We start from the raw sequence: 12,658 nt of genomic DNA on the forward strand, positions 1-12,658 counted from the left end.
GGGCCTGTGATGTGCCCACACCCCTCTCCAGGCATGGTGGCTCACCAGACCTCACTGATGCGTGCTGTGAGGAGGCGCCAGATGGCCAGGCCACGGCCCGTATGGCATGGGGAGGGCGTCCAAGGGCACTGTGCCACGTGGAGATCCCAGACCCCTCCACACCGCGCTTTGAGGGGACACCGTGCTGTGGGGGGACACCGTGCCGTGAAGGGACAACCACGCCATGAGGGGACACCACGCTGTGAGGGGCAGCATGCCATGAGGAGACACCGTGCCATGAGGGGACACCACACCATGAGGGGACACCACGCCATGAGGGGACACCGTGCCGTGAGGGGACACCGTGCTTTGGAGGACACCATGCTGTGGGGGGACACTGTGCCATGAGGGGACACTGTGCCGTGATGGGACATTGTGCTTTGGGGGACACCATGCTGTGAGGGGACACCACGCCATGAGGGGACACCGTGCTGTGGGGGGACACCATGCTGTGAGGGGGCACCACGCCATGAGGGGACACCGTGCTGTGAGGGGACACCACGCCATGAGGGGACACCACGCCATGAGGGGACACCGTGCTGGAGGGAGACACCGTGCCGTGAGGGGACACCATGCTTTGGGAGACACCGTGCTGTGAGGGGGCACCACGCCATGAGGGGACACCGTGCCGTGAGAGGACACCGTGCCGTGAGGGGACACCGTGCCGTGAGGGACCGCGAAGGCCCCCGTGCCGTGAGGGGACCCAAAGACCAAGGGGCCCTCGGGGCCCCCCGCGCGGCGCCATGAGGGTTCCCGGCCCCTCCGCTGTCCCCGGCCGGGCGGCGGCGGCGGGAGAAGGAGGAGGAGGAGGAGGCGGCAGCGGAGGGGAGGAGAGGGGAGGAGGCCGCACCGCCCACATAAGGCGGGGACAGCGCAGGCCGCTCCCTCGCGGCGGCGGCGGCGGCAGGGCCCGGGCTGCGCGTGTGGCGGCGGCGGGCTGGGCCGAGCCGGGCCGGGCCGGGGTGCGCAGCATGGAGCTGGGCTGGCTGCTGTGGGGCGCGGCGCTGCTGCTGGGGCTCCACGTCCTCATGGAGCTCAGCCCCGCCGTCAACTTCGCCGTGCGCATCGGCTTCTACTACCTGCTGTTCGCCGTGGGCTCGGCGCTCACGGCGCCCGTCTGCGTCCTCGTCAACGGTGGCCGCACCGTGAAGAACATGAGGCGAGTGCCGGGGCCTTCCCGCCCCGCGGCCGGGGCTCCCGGCGGGAAGGAGGAGGCCGAGGCAGGGTTGGGAGAGCGGCTCGGAGGCCGGGAGGGAGCTCCTGCCCGGAGGAGAGCGGCGGCCGGCCGCGGGGCCGGGAGCCGCCGAGGCGCTTCGGTGGCACGTGGCGGCCCTAGGAGCTCCCGCTCGGCCTGGCGGGAGCTCCCGGAGGGAAGGGAGCAGCCTCCTTGCGCTGGGGACGACCTCCCCAGCCGGGCGGCGGCTCTCCCCATCGCGCCACCTGGAAGCCTCCGATCCCGAAACGGATACGAGGCGGGAAGCGATGAAAGATTTAACATCGGAGGCGAGCGGAGCGCTAACCCGGCAGATCGGTTTCGGGTGTGCATCGGGTGCCAGGAGGCCTCCCGCCCGGAGAAGCGGCCGAGCGTCTCCTTACGCGTGCCTCGGGAATAGCGGTGCCTCGGGGGAGGCTACACGGTTGAGGGGTTTTTCCCTCCAGAAGCAGAGGCTGTGTGCGGAGAGCCGTCTGGTGACGGGCGGCCGCGCCTGCCCGGAGACGTGAGGGCTGTCGCGAGCGGCGCCGGGCAGGCGCGGAGCTGCCCGAGCCCTGCTGGTGCTGCGGCCTTGCTGCCTGGCTCCCTCGAGAAGCTGTCCCGAGGGCATCGAGCCCTGGTGACCAGGGAACGTGTGGAGCCGAGCGGCTCCACACGTGTGTTATGTGAAGGCAAAGGAGCATTTTTAAAGCAGGATTAGCACTTCTGCTCCAGGTGGCATAGGAGGACTTGGGCTCCCGGTGGCTACAGGCCCTGCTGCGAGCCTTGCTTCATTCTTCTGCAGTCAGCTTTTTACGTACTGTAAGAGTCTTTTTATCCAGATTAAATAATAACAGTAGGGAGAATCTCCTGGGGGGAAAGGAGGGAGCCTTAGTAAATGCTTTTGATTCAAAGATTGGACCGAGGCTCAGTCAGTGGAGCTGAACTTTGATCGTTTCATCAGTATGATGCAGCTTTAGCGTATGAGTTTCTGGGTGGAGCAAGCACAGTGCTGAAGAGGAAGTGTGGTGCAGAGCGCAGGCCTTGTAACCATGCGGGTGTCTGCCCTGGCCTCGGGAGTCGATGGTCTGAGGTCTGCTCTCATAGTGCGTCTGCAGACACAAGAAGTACCAGTTTGTTTTGGGGTCTCTCATCTAGCTCTGCCTTGATCCCCTTGAGCTGCTCCAGAGCAACTTTCCAATACTAGTGCTCCTCCCAGGAATCAACAACCAGCTTTGCAACCAAGAGAGTCTGCAGAGTCAGTTATGCAGGCACTCCTTTTTCCCAAAACTTTCCTAGTCTTCTGTAAACTTAGAAATGAACTCTGGGAACAAGAGCTCCTTGCAGTGGATAATTCTCATGTTGAAACTCGGAGCTGAATTTTGGCCAGAACCACAATTTTCCTGTAACTTAAACACATCATTTCCGTCTGCTGGCAATGGCTGATGATTGCTGTTGTGTATCCTAGCTCCTGGGAGGTCCCTGACTGAGGTGCTGTAGTTGAGCTCTTTATTCCTACCACATCCCAGACTGTTTGTCCAGGCTCAGGGAAGGGGTTGGAGCAGAGCATACGCTGGTGAACAGACAGCAGTAACAGCTTCACTGACCAGTCCAGAACACCCTGTCCTTGCAGTGCTTCTGACTGCCAAGCTGGTGTGACTTGGAAGAGGTTGCCCTCAGTGTCTGAGAGATGGCTCTGTTTGAGTGGGAAAACCTCCTGTGAGAGTTGCCAGTCTAGTGAGCAGCCCGCATTAACCCTTCAAAATTGGAGTAACCTGAAGGCTTCTGTCACAGCCTGGAGCAGAACATATGAAATGGGCTGCTGAATTTCAGACTGAAGTTAGTACAGATACACTGAAAAGGCACCTTCCCTCTGTTTCTACTCATTCCTCGTGTCTGGTGATAAGGTCGTCAGATTTAAAGCTCTCTATAGCTGTGACTGCACTGAGTCAGGATCATTCCTATTAGCAGTGAAGCTGCTTGGCAGCTGGAGGAGAGCAGGGTCCATCTGCTTAACCCTGTGGTTGGATAACGTAGCCAGCGCAGCAGGGCTACCGGTTGCCCAGTTCTTGCTCACTTGTGAGCTCTGCCTCTTTGCCTTTATCAGCTACTCAGACCACATCTTGTGCAAGGAAATGCTCACTCCTTACTCGCAGGGGGAAGTTGGATGTTTTGCTCTTGAGTAATGTGTAACTAGCCTCTCCCAGCAGCTTCAGAGCAGTGTGACTTCCAGAGTAATGACCTCTTTTTTGGTTGGCAGTCAGAAGGGAGGAGAAGTGGGATTTAGGTCAGTCTGGCGTGGCATCTACCATGACCTCATCAGTTCATGTCACCATGGCTTTTTTAACCTGTCCACTCATACTTTACCTGGGTTGGACTCCTGTAACCCCTACTATGGCATGTAGTGCTCTGGAATGTGGCAGCCTGTGCGCTTCCCCGTGTCCTTTCCCTGGGTGCGGCTGTAACCTTTGCAGCAGCTCTGAATGCTGAGGGACTGATAGCAGTAGTGTCACTCAGCTGTTACCTGCGGGCACTGGCCTGGCCTGAACTTGTGTCAAAGCCAGCACCCAGGCAGTCTGGGTGGAGGGGATACTTCCCAGTGCAATGAAACCTCACTGCAGGTAGGAGTGAGCTGGGGCAAGTCACCTTGGCAGAAGCAGTTAAGGAACTGATGGCAGGGATGGGGATACTCTGCACAGCTTGCCAGAAAGGGGTGTCTGCTGAGCAGGCCAGCAAAGAGCATTGCCCAGTGATCTCTTGGGTGTGTAGCTGTGTCCCTGGTTCTGGTAGGGGCAGACTGGGATACGGACCCTTCTCTGCTTCTCTCAGTTCCCTTGGAAGCAGTAAACATGGGGGTCGAAAGCCTGCTCTAACACTGCTGAGTCGCTTGCCTTACCTTCCTCTCCTTACAGCTGAGAGGAAAGCTGCCCCCAGGGATGCTGCAGGGCAGATTGCCCCATGGATGTTTCCTGACCCTGAAGGGGAACAGGGCGTGGGAGCTCCTGCTCTTCTGCCCAGCTAGGATGAGAAGCACTGTCAGGCAAACACTTTTTTTCCAGCTCTTGCCTCCTACTCTAGGTCATAGATGCTTTCTGGGCTGATGGTGCTGTGTAGCCCTCCATCAGGACACTGTGATAGAGAAGAAGCTGAAACTGTCCCTCAGTGCCCTTCTGTGGGAGCAAAGCTCTGTCCCCCTCTCTGGCAGGGAGAAGATGAGCCTCTGAGGCAGTGTATCAGATGCCTGCTGGAGGGCAGGTCACCTCCCAGGAGCTGTCAGTCTGCTTTAGATGAGGACAGAGCTTGTGTCTGTTCCTGGGAGGCTTTGTTCATGTGCAAGTTCCTCAGCATCCTGTCCTGGCAAGTGTTGCTCCTATGCCCAAAATAGTCCCTGTGTGCTGCTAGCTTCTAGCTTGTCCTTTGGCCCAGTTGGAGGATCCCCAGATTTCCTCTGTGGGTGGCATAAATGGACCCTGCTTCTTAGGCTGGTGGGGTCTCTGCCGGCAAGCCTGGGCTGGGGGTGCTCAGCAAGGGCATTGAAACCTGCTTGATGTGTTTGCGTGGGGGAGGAACCTGGGAGTGTTGTGGACAGACCTGCAGTTCCACTCACAGGCCAAAGCTCTTGGCTTGAAGGTGAATTTGCCCAGGATACATTACCCCCTCTGCCAAGCTGTGTGAGGAGCATCCCCTCTGATCACGACATGCATCTCTCCTTTGTATAGGGAAGTAGTTCTCACCTCTGGTGCTTTCATTCTCGTTTCTTAGACTCCCCTGGGTTAACAACACTCTGTTTCTTAGCATTGTTAAGTGGCATCTTCTGGCATTGCAAGGAGCAGAATTAACATAGCTCTCCCTGGATGAAGGGTTTGTAGCCTAAAAAGCACATGCTGGAGAGCAGCAGCTGATGAAAGATCTGTTTGAACAGCATGCAAGGCTTCTGACTGCAGCGGGGAAGCTTTGTTAGTCCTGGGCTAGACTTACAGTCACAGCACAAAGGGAAACAACAGCACCAAACCAAATGGATAGGACTAGTACCAGGAGAAATGATCCCCAATCCAGCAATATCTCCCTCTGGGGCTTTGAAGGGCTTTCAGTTTGCCCTCTGTTCACAGGGCTCTTGCAGCTGGACTAGGCCAGACTTGCATTTTTGGAAGAGCCCGTGGTGGAGAACACCATTTTCTTGGGAATGGCAACACTAGCTGACCTGCTTGGCACTGTGTCCAGATAGATTTGTCTCAGGGTGAGTGGGGCAACGGTGTTGCTGCAGCCAGGTCATTGGATGATACTGTCAGCTTGTAGGAAGCATATACCATCGAATCTGACTCTCCTGGCCTCAAAATTAAAACTAACTTTCCCCAGGATCCTGGTAACATTCCCATACAGGGACAGGATAGGGCTTGGCACACAACTAAAGCACCTGGAGCATGTGGGACCAGCCATGATTGGATGTGGACACCTGGGTGAACCTGGCAGATAAGACTGAGGGCCCCTTTCTGAGGGCTCCTTTCTGCCTTTCATGCACCTGGTGCTGTGCGCGGTGTCCAGCCCCATTGTGTTCTTGCTCTGCTGCTGTCTAATTGCTCTTCTCTTCTGCAGAATCATCAAAGCTGTGGTCAAGACTTTCAAGTATTTCTTTGGCCTGAGGTTTGAGGTGAAGGGATTGGAGAACTTCAAGGTGGAAGGCCCTGCTATCATTGTGTCCAACCACCAGAGCATCCTCGATATGATGGGTGAGGAGCTGGTTGGAGGGAGAGAAGTCCTGTTTGTGATGTGTGCAGGATTTCCCTGGTGAAGTTGCTGTCCTTCCCTGACCAGTCTGTACTGTAGATCCAGCCCGTCCAGCTTTCTTTATTGACGCTTCTTAACAGGAAGGGTTTTCTGTACACCTGGAGCTCTCACCCACATGTTCCGCCCCAAGTGCCAATCTTCTGGTACTTCTCAGCACCCCTTCACAGCCTTGACTTCCTGGCAGCTTGGGTGGCCTAGCCCCATGTTGGTGTGCTGGCAGCTAGGCCAGGGGGGTGGCCCAGCAGGGCACCCCGGGGCTGAAGAGTGAGCTGGCTTCCAGTGCATTGCACAGCCTGTGCCCACAGCCATATTCAGCCTTTCCAGAGCCCAGACCCTAGTGCAGTTACCTACTGCTGTACATGCCAAATCTCCTTCTGCTCTATGCTGGCAATAGCAGAAGCCAGCGGAGAAATGAAGCACTGGCCTCTCCCCCTGGCAATGTGTCTGTTGTCCTTCCATGAGCGGGTGCTCACAGCTGGTGGGTGGCTGCTGGGTCTCACCCTCTGCCCTCATGCTAGGGCTGATGGAGATCCTGCCCGATGACTGTGTCCAGGTGGGCAAGAAGGAGCTGATGTACGCTGGCACTGTGGGGCTCATCATCTACCTAGGCGGTGTCATCTTCATCAACAGAAAGAGTACCAGCAGTGCCAAGATGGTGATGGCTGAAGTGGCCAAGACCATGGCAGCTGACAATGTGAGTATGGTCGTGGCCCTTGGCAGGGTGACCCATGTCTGGGTGGGGTCCTCCCGGGGTGCTGCAGGAGAGTGCAGCGCTCCTGCTGCTGGCTCCCCTGGAGTTGTGACTACCTGTGGCTCTTGACAAGGCCAGCCAGTGATTCAGCCAGCAGGAAGGGAGCCCTGCAAGTGGCCTGCTGAAGCAGTGCTTTATCTCCCCGTGCACAGGTGAAAGTGTGGGTATACCCGGAGGGCACGAGGAACTGCACTGGAGACTTGCTGCCATTCAAGAAAGGAGCATTTCACCTTGCTGTACAGGCACAGGTAATGGGCCTGCACAGGGCCATAGGTCCTGACAGTTTTTTGTCAGGGTGTTGCAGACTGGTCATGCAATAGTCTGCTCAGTCTGTTTGCTTTCAAGTGGAAGCATGTGGCTTTCACTCCTTGGCTTAGGTGTCATGAGCACTTCCCAGCTGGAGCAAAGAGCCTCCTTCAAGGCCCCCTACAGCTCTAGAGCCAGGTCTGCGTTGGCTTTGCAGGCAGCTGTTCAGCCTGTTAACGTGGCAGTGCCATGTCTTGTACCCCATTCCTGGGAGCGCAGCTGCAATACAGAGCTTGCTTCTAGCAGACAGCGTGGCAAGCACTGCGCTTCGAGCTTATTCCGGGGATTCCCAGAAGCTGTTGTGTTGTATCTCAGTCCCCCAGGTTACAATAGCAGTGTTGACTTGGGACTGTTAATGCTAGTGCTCTAGTGCTACATCTGGGCTTGTGCTTTGTGGAATCAGCTGCTCCTTTCCAGACAGCCATATGGCACTGCTGTATATTGTCTTAAATGCCTTCTCTCTCCAAAGTGACAAGATCAGTGAGCAGTTAATGGAAGAGCAAACAGCTCCTTGGCCTTTCTACTGGCAGTGCTGAAGATGAAGCTGTCAATGCTCCTAAAGGAGCAGTGAGTGGTGCTTGATGGGGCAGAGCTCTGGGCTTGTGCTGCCATGGGATGCTGAATGCCTGCCCATGCCTCTGGGGATGGGGATTGCTGCCTAGCTGGGACTAGGTGGGCAGTTAGGGGGTGTGAGTGGGCCTGGCAGCAAGCAGCTCCATGCTATGCTTTGGCATCTTCAAGGCTGTGACAGCAAGCAGCTAGGTGGAAAGCTGACTCTAGACCCTAGGAGAGGGGCTGAGCGAAACTGCCTGGGAATTTCCCAGTGGCAGGTCAGAGGAGGGGACTGCTCTGGAGCACCTGTCATGGGACATGCTGCTGTCCCACCCAGTAAAGCCAACTGATGATGGGGGAAGCCTGAGCTGGCTGCCTTGCAGGAGGAGGGCCCTGGCAGGACAGGCTGGAAGGGCCTGCTGGGGGCACATGTGCCTTGCCTTCCAGTGCATGCTCTGCCCCTATTCTCTGCAGGCCTGGGAGGAAACTGGCCTCCCTAAAGGAGGCCCTGTTAGAAGCGACTGTGGGAAAGGGAATACAGGCCAGCTCTCTTGCTGGTTTCGGCTGGCCAAGCCCAGGATGTAGCCTGTGCTGTATCATCCCTGTTCCTGCTAGAGGTGACACAACCAAGGCTGCTGGAAGGAAAGAACAACAGTGGAAACAGTACCCACCTTTGCTTATGCTGCCAGTGAGTCACTGACTGTGGGTCAGGTCTTTGTTATCAGTCTAAAATAACACAGCTCTGTGCCTGCCCTCCTGGCCATGCCTCTGCCTGTCTGAGGCTTCTCTGGGAACAATTGTCTGCAACTGGTGACTTCCTTTCTTAGGAGCTGAAGCAATACCAGCAGGCCTGGCTGTGTGTGTGCTTGTAAAATACAGTGAGGCTTGTTAAAACAAGGATCCTCCAATGGGTGCAGCCTAGGAACTACTGGCCTGAGAGGAAAAGCCCTGAGGTCAAGAGAACCTTGAGTTGCTGGGGAGTGATTTAGCTTTCCCTTGACTCTGGACTACCCCAGCCTTAGGCTGTAGACCACACTGTGGGTCTTGTTTGTGGGGCTGTGCATGCAGCTGAGAGCTGAGTCAGGTCGGCTCTGCTGCCTGGAACTTGCTGCTCAGCTCTGGCCTGCCCAGGGTTTCCCTCTGCAGGGCTGAGATGCTGTGGAGGTGCAAGTACAAGTAACTCTTCTTTCTTCTCTTCCTTTCTGAGGTCCCAGTGATCCCTGTGGTGTATTCCTCCTTCACCACCTTCTATAACCCGAAGAAGAATCTCTTCACGTCAGGTACCAAAGACATGGAGGGTCTCTGTGGCCACTTGGGGGCAGAGTTGATGCCATATCTGTGTGGGGAGCCAGGAGAGAGGCAGTGCTGGGGTAAACAGGAAGAGTCTGGGAGATATGTGGAGCGCTTGTATCGAAACACCTGGCACCAAAGCACAGGCTGGGCTAGCTCAGGAAGGAGTGTAATTAAATATGCCACTTTAAAGCTTTTTGTTTAAAGCTGGGCACCACCTCTCCCACACAACTGTCACCACCCAAGTTGTGTGGTGGAGGTAATCCTTCTCTAGGAGCAGGGAAGGAGCGGTGGTGTTCCTCCAGCTGTGGGGAGAGCATCCGGATCAGCCCAGTCCCTGTTCATGATGGCAGAGATCAGGCATGCTGGAAGGAGCAAGTGTGCTGTAGCTCTTGACCTTCAAAAACAAGGACCTCTCTTCAAGCACTCCAAGGGAGTTTGGTAGCATCTTATCTCTAAAGCTCAGAAGTCTGTTAATGTAAGTGCTAGGCTAGCTTTCCGCCAGCTTGGGGTGTAACTTCTGCTCCCTTGGCAGGCTCCTAGTGCTAGTGAGTTTGGCTTCTAGGTGCTTCCCTCATTTAGGAGACCTTATTTGGGGGGGGGGCAGTTTCTCCCTCTGTCTGCTCCCTGCCTGGCTCACTGGAGACAGCCAAAGGTAGGAGGTCTAGGGGGAAGCAGGTGGGGAGGAGATGCCTGGTGCAGGCTGTGCACGGCAGGACCCTGGAGCTGAGTGGGGCTGAGGATCTGCAGCCCAGTGCTCCCACCTGTTCTCTTGGCAGGCAGTTGAGGGCAGAGCAGTGATTCCCAGCCTTGGAAAGGGGCACACTTTGGCTAGGTTGTTTGGAAGAACATGCATGGTGCGAGGTGAGGTGGGGTTCTGGGGAGCTGCTCTGGCAGGAATGCTGGGTTTCAAGGATCCTCTTAAGAGAAGAGCTTCTCTGAAGTCCTGGAAGGTCCACTTATCCCTTCCTATGGAGCAGCTCCCTTAGGAGGAGACCTCTTGCTGATCTGAGTGCTTGGGAGACCAGGAAAGGGCAGAGAACAGCTCCTGGGGTGTGTGGATTTCTCACAGGCCTTCTCTTTTTACCAGGCAAAATCAAGGTTGAGGTTCTGCCACCAATTGAGACCAAAGGTCTGACATCAGATGACGTCTCAGACCTCACGGACAGATGCTTTCGTATCATGAGAGAGACCCTTTTCAGGCTGTCAGGCCGCCCAGCCGAAGTGAAGGAATCTTCCTAGATGCTTCTCCAGTGGTGTCACCATGTGGTGGTGGCTGAAGGGACCTGTCTGTTGCCAAATACCAAAGGGACTTCTCTTCCTCTGCAGTGACTTTTAACTCTGGGGACCGCACTGTCTGGCATGCACGGGGTGCCAAGGCAGCGCTGAGCATCCCCACTGAGTGGATTTCTCTTGGGGTTCATTATCTTGCAATGAAATGTCTCCTTTTTTTCTGAGTTTCTCAGGCATCGAACTTGTGCTACCAAAGGGCTCAATGACCAGAGGTGAGTTCCCACAGCTCAGATAGCTGGGGTAGACCAGGGACAGAAACCTAGCTGACAGCTGGGCTTTGCCTCGTGTGAGCATGTCCCCAGGCCCATGTTCTTGCAGGCTCAGTTAGGTGGTGGCCTGGCCTCTAATAGTCCTAGATGGAAAACTGCAGGGCAGCAATTCTGGTCTGCACAGCCCTGACGCTGCTTGCACAGGGCGGAGAATTGGCTGAAGATACGAACGTCTTTGACAGTGCTGCTCTCAAGTGGCATGCCAGCAGGGTGGTGGCATTCAGGGGCCAGGCCTGAGCTGTGGTTCTGCCAGTGGAACACTTGTTTGCCGGGAGTGTGGTGTCCTTCCCTGGCTGGATCTAGTGCATGGCAGAGCTCAAGGGCCATCTCTAGGGAAGGGCCCAGTGACCTTCCTTCCTTGAGAAACTTCCGTAGGTTACAGCAGTGTCTTGTGCTGGAGTTATGCACTGTGCAGGCACTCTTAAGTAAAGTCTTTGCCTTTGGAAGAAGGAATCTAGTGCTGATAACTTCTTCAGGGTCAGCAGGGCTGGGAAGGGGAGTGTGTGGGGCTGGTTAGCCTTATAGTGTCTCTTAGGGCTGGATTTCCTTGTCTGTGCAAGTGCACTGCCAGCTGAGGGGTGCAGTAGCAGAGGGAAGCAGCAGCCTGACCAAGCCAGCACATGTAGTTTTGGAAGAACTTAGCCAGATGCTGTCCAGTCTTGCCAGAAACCATCTTCTGAATGAAATACCAGACTTGCATTTCTGGCATTCAGAGCCACCAGCTCGATAAGTCTGGCACAAACGCAGGCACTTGTGCCTCTGCCTGTGGGAGGCACTCTGTGAGTGACACTCAGCAAGTGAGCTGGTCTGTGTTGGGTCTTGGGTGAACCCGTCCTCGCTGCATGCAAGGACTTGTTCACAGCATAGTTCAGGGAGATGTGGTAGCATGTGTCTGGCTCAGTGCTTCCTCGATGTTGGTAAACAGTGCTGCATACCTGCTGCTGGCATGTTTGGCCTCATTAGAGTGGGCGCCTTGGTGCCTATGGTACCTGTTACTTGTGCTGCAAAGGGCTCTGTTGCACTCATCTTACTGCTTGTTATGGTCAGCAGTGGCCGAAAGATGGTGCCTCTCCCATGCATCTTTGTGCTGATGTAGTGGAGCTCCTGGTCTGCACATCTTAAAATTCCTGAGGAGCCACAGGCACTGTGGGTTGTATGGTTTCAGTGAAGGAGCTCAGGTAAGAGTTGCCCTTGACTCAGTTGCCTGTGCTTTGAGGTGACAGGCTAACAAGGGTCCTGGATGCCTCACTGGGAGCTGCAAAAGTGCTGATGCCTTCTGCAAAGGAGCAGGGGTAGACCAAGCCCGTGCTTCCAGGCTGTAATCTCTACCTCTAACTGGGGTGCCTCCCCCTAACCCGGCGAGTGCTCTTGTAGGGAGTGCTACCTTGACAAGCCTTACGTGGGCCTCCAAGGCTGTTTGTCTTTTGCAGCCTGTCTCTGGTTGGCATTTTGAAGGGAAATATGTCCTTGACTGGAAAAGGCGTTGTGTGCCCCAGCAGCTCTTGCAGAACCAGAAGGCCTCAGGGGAGAGAGCCCTCAGGCTGAGCAGGGCTATAGCTCAGAGCTGTATAGTCTCAGGGTTCAAACGGGGCAAGGGATGGGTCTGTGTGCGGCGGGGGGGGGGACTGAAAACAAACCAGCACTTTGAAAAGTAGCAGACAAATGACTGTATCGTGGAGGCAAAAACCCATGAAGGTCCAGAGGGTGCCCCTTGCCTCCTGGCTATAGGGGGTGGGGGACATGAGTGACTGGGGAAAGCTGAGTGTTGTGGCCAAAGATCTGTCCCCTGTGCAACTCCTGTAGCATCTGTCCCCAGGACGAGGGAGCAGTGCCCCGGGGTGCAGTTGTCTGCTGTTCACTTTTAATTGGGTTGATAAAAATGTATTTGCTTTTTTTTTTAAGTACACCTTTGGTTATTTAAATAAAGGAAACTCCTGGTCTTGTTGTGGGGAGTGGGAGCTGGGAGCGTAGAGCTGTTGTGGGAATAAAAATGGTGCTGGCCCTTCATCTCCTGTACGAAGGCTTGGTAATCCAGAGGGAAGGCATGTCCTCATCCCCACCTTGTGTCCCACAGGCAGAAGGGTTGTGCTTTTTGCACCCCATCCTCACACCCTCCTGCAGGAGCAAGGCAGGGGCCTGCAAGGGCCTGTCCCAGGGGCAATGTCCTGCCCTTGGTGGACA

The 12,658-nt window shown here is 55.8% G+C and overlaps 1 protein-coding gene across 1 annotated transcript; it reads left to right on the forward strand.

Annotated features, from left to right (window-relative positions):
- The first annotated feature begins 970 nt into the window (after positions 1-970).
- AGPAT2 (1-acylglycerol-3-phosphate O-acyltransferase 2) lies at positions 971-12,417 on the forward strand. Its single transcript, XM_062590834.1, has 6 exons — positions 971-1,198; positions 5,825-5,958; positions 6,535-6,710; positions 6,920-7,015; positions 8,833-8,905; positions 10,006-12,417. The coding sequence occupies exons 1-6, from the start codon at positions 1,011-1,013 to the stop codon at positions 10,155-10,157; spliced, it is 819 nt and encodes a 272-aa protein (XP_062446818.1). The 5' UTR covers positions 971-1,010; the 3' UTR covers positions 10,158-12,417.
- Positions 12,418-12,658: the final 241 nt, after the last annotated feature.

This window comes from Rhea pennata, chromosome 18 (assembly GCF_028389875.1).
Source record: "Rhea pennata isolate bPtePen1 chromosome 18, bPtePen1.pri, whole genome shotgun sequence".
In the NCBI taxonomy this organism is placed as follows: domain Eukaryota; kingdom Metazoa; phylum Chordata; class Aves; order Rheiformes; family Rheidae; genus Rhea; species Rhea pennata.

Coding starts and splice junctions, on each gene's coding strand:
- AGPAT2 (XM_062590834.1), top strand. CDS start 1,011: ATGGAGCTGGGCTGGCTGCTGTGGGGCGCGGCGCTGCTGCTGGGGCTC. Junction 7,016..8,832: donor ACCTTGCTGTACAGGCACAG/GTAATGGGCCTG, acceptor TTCCTTTCTGAG/GTCCCAGTGATCCCTGTGGT. Junction 8,906..10,005: donor GAAGAATCTCTTCACGTCAG/GTACCAAAGACA, acceptor TCTTTTTACCAG/GCAAAATCAAGGTTGAGGTT.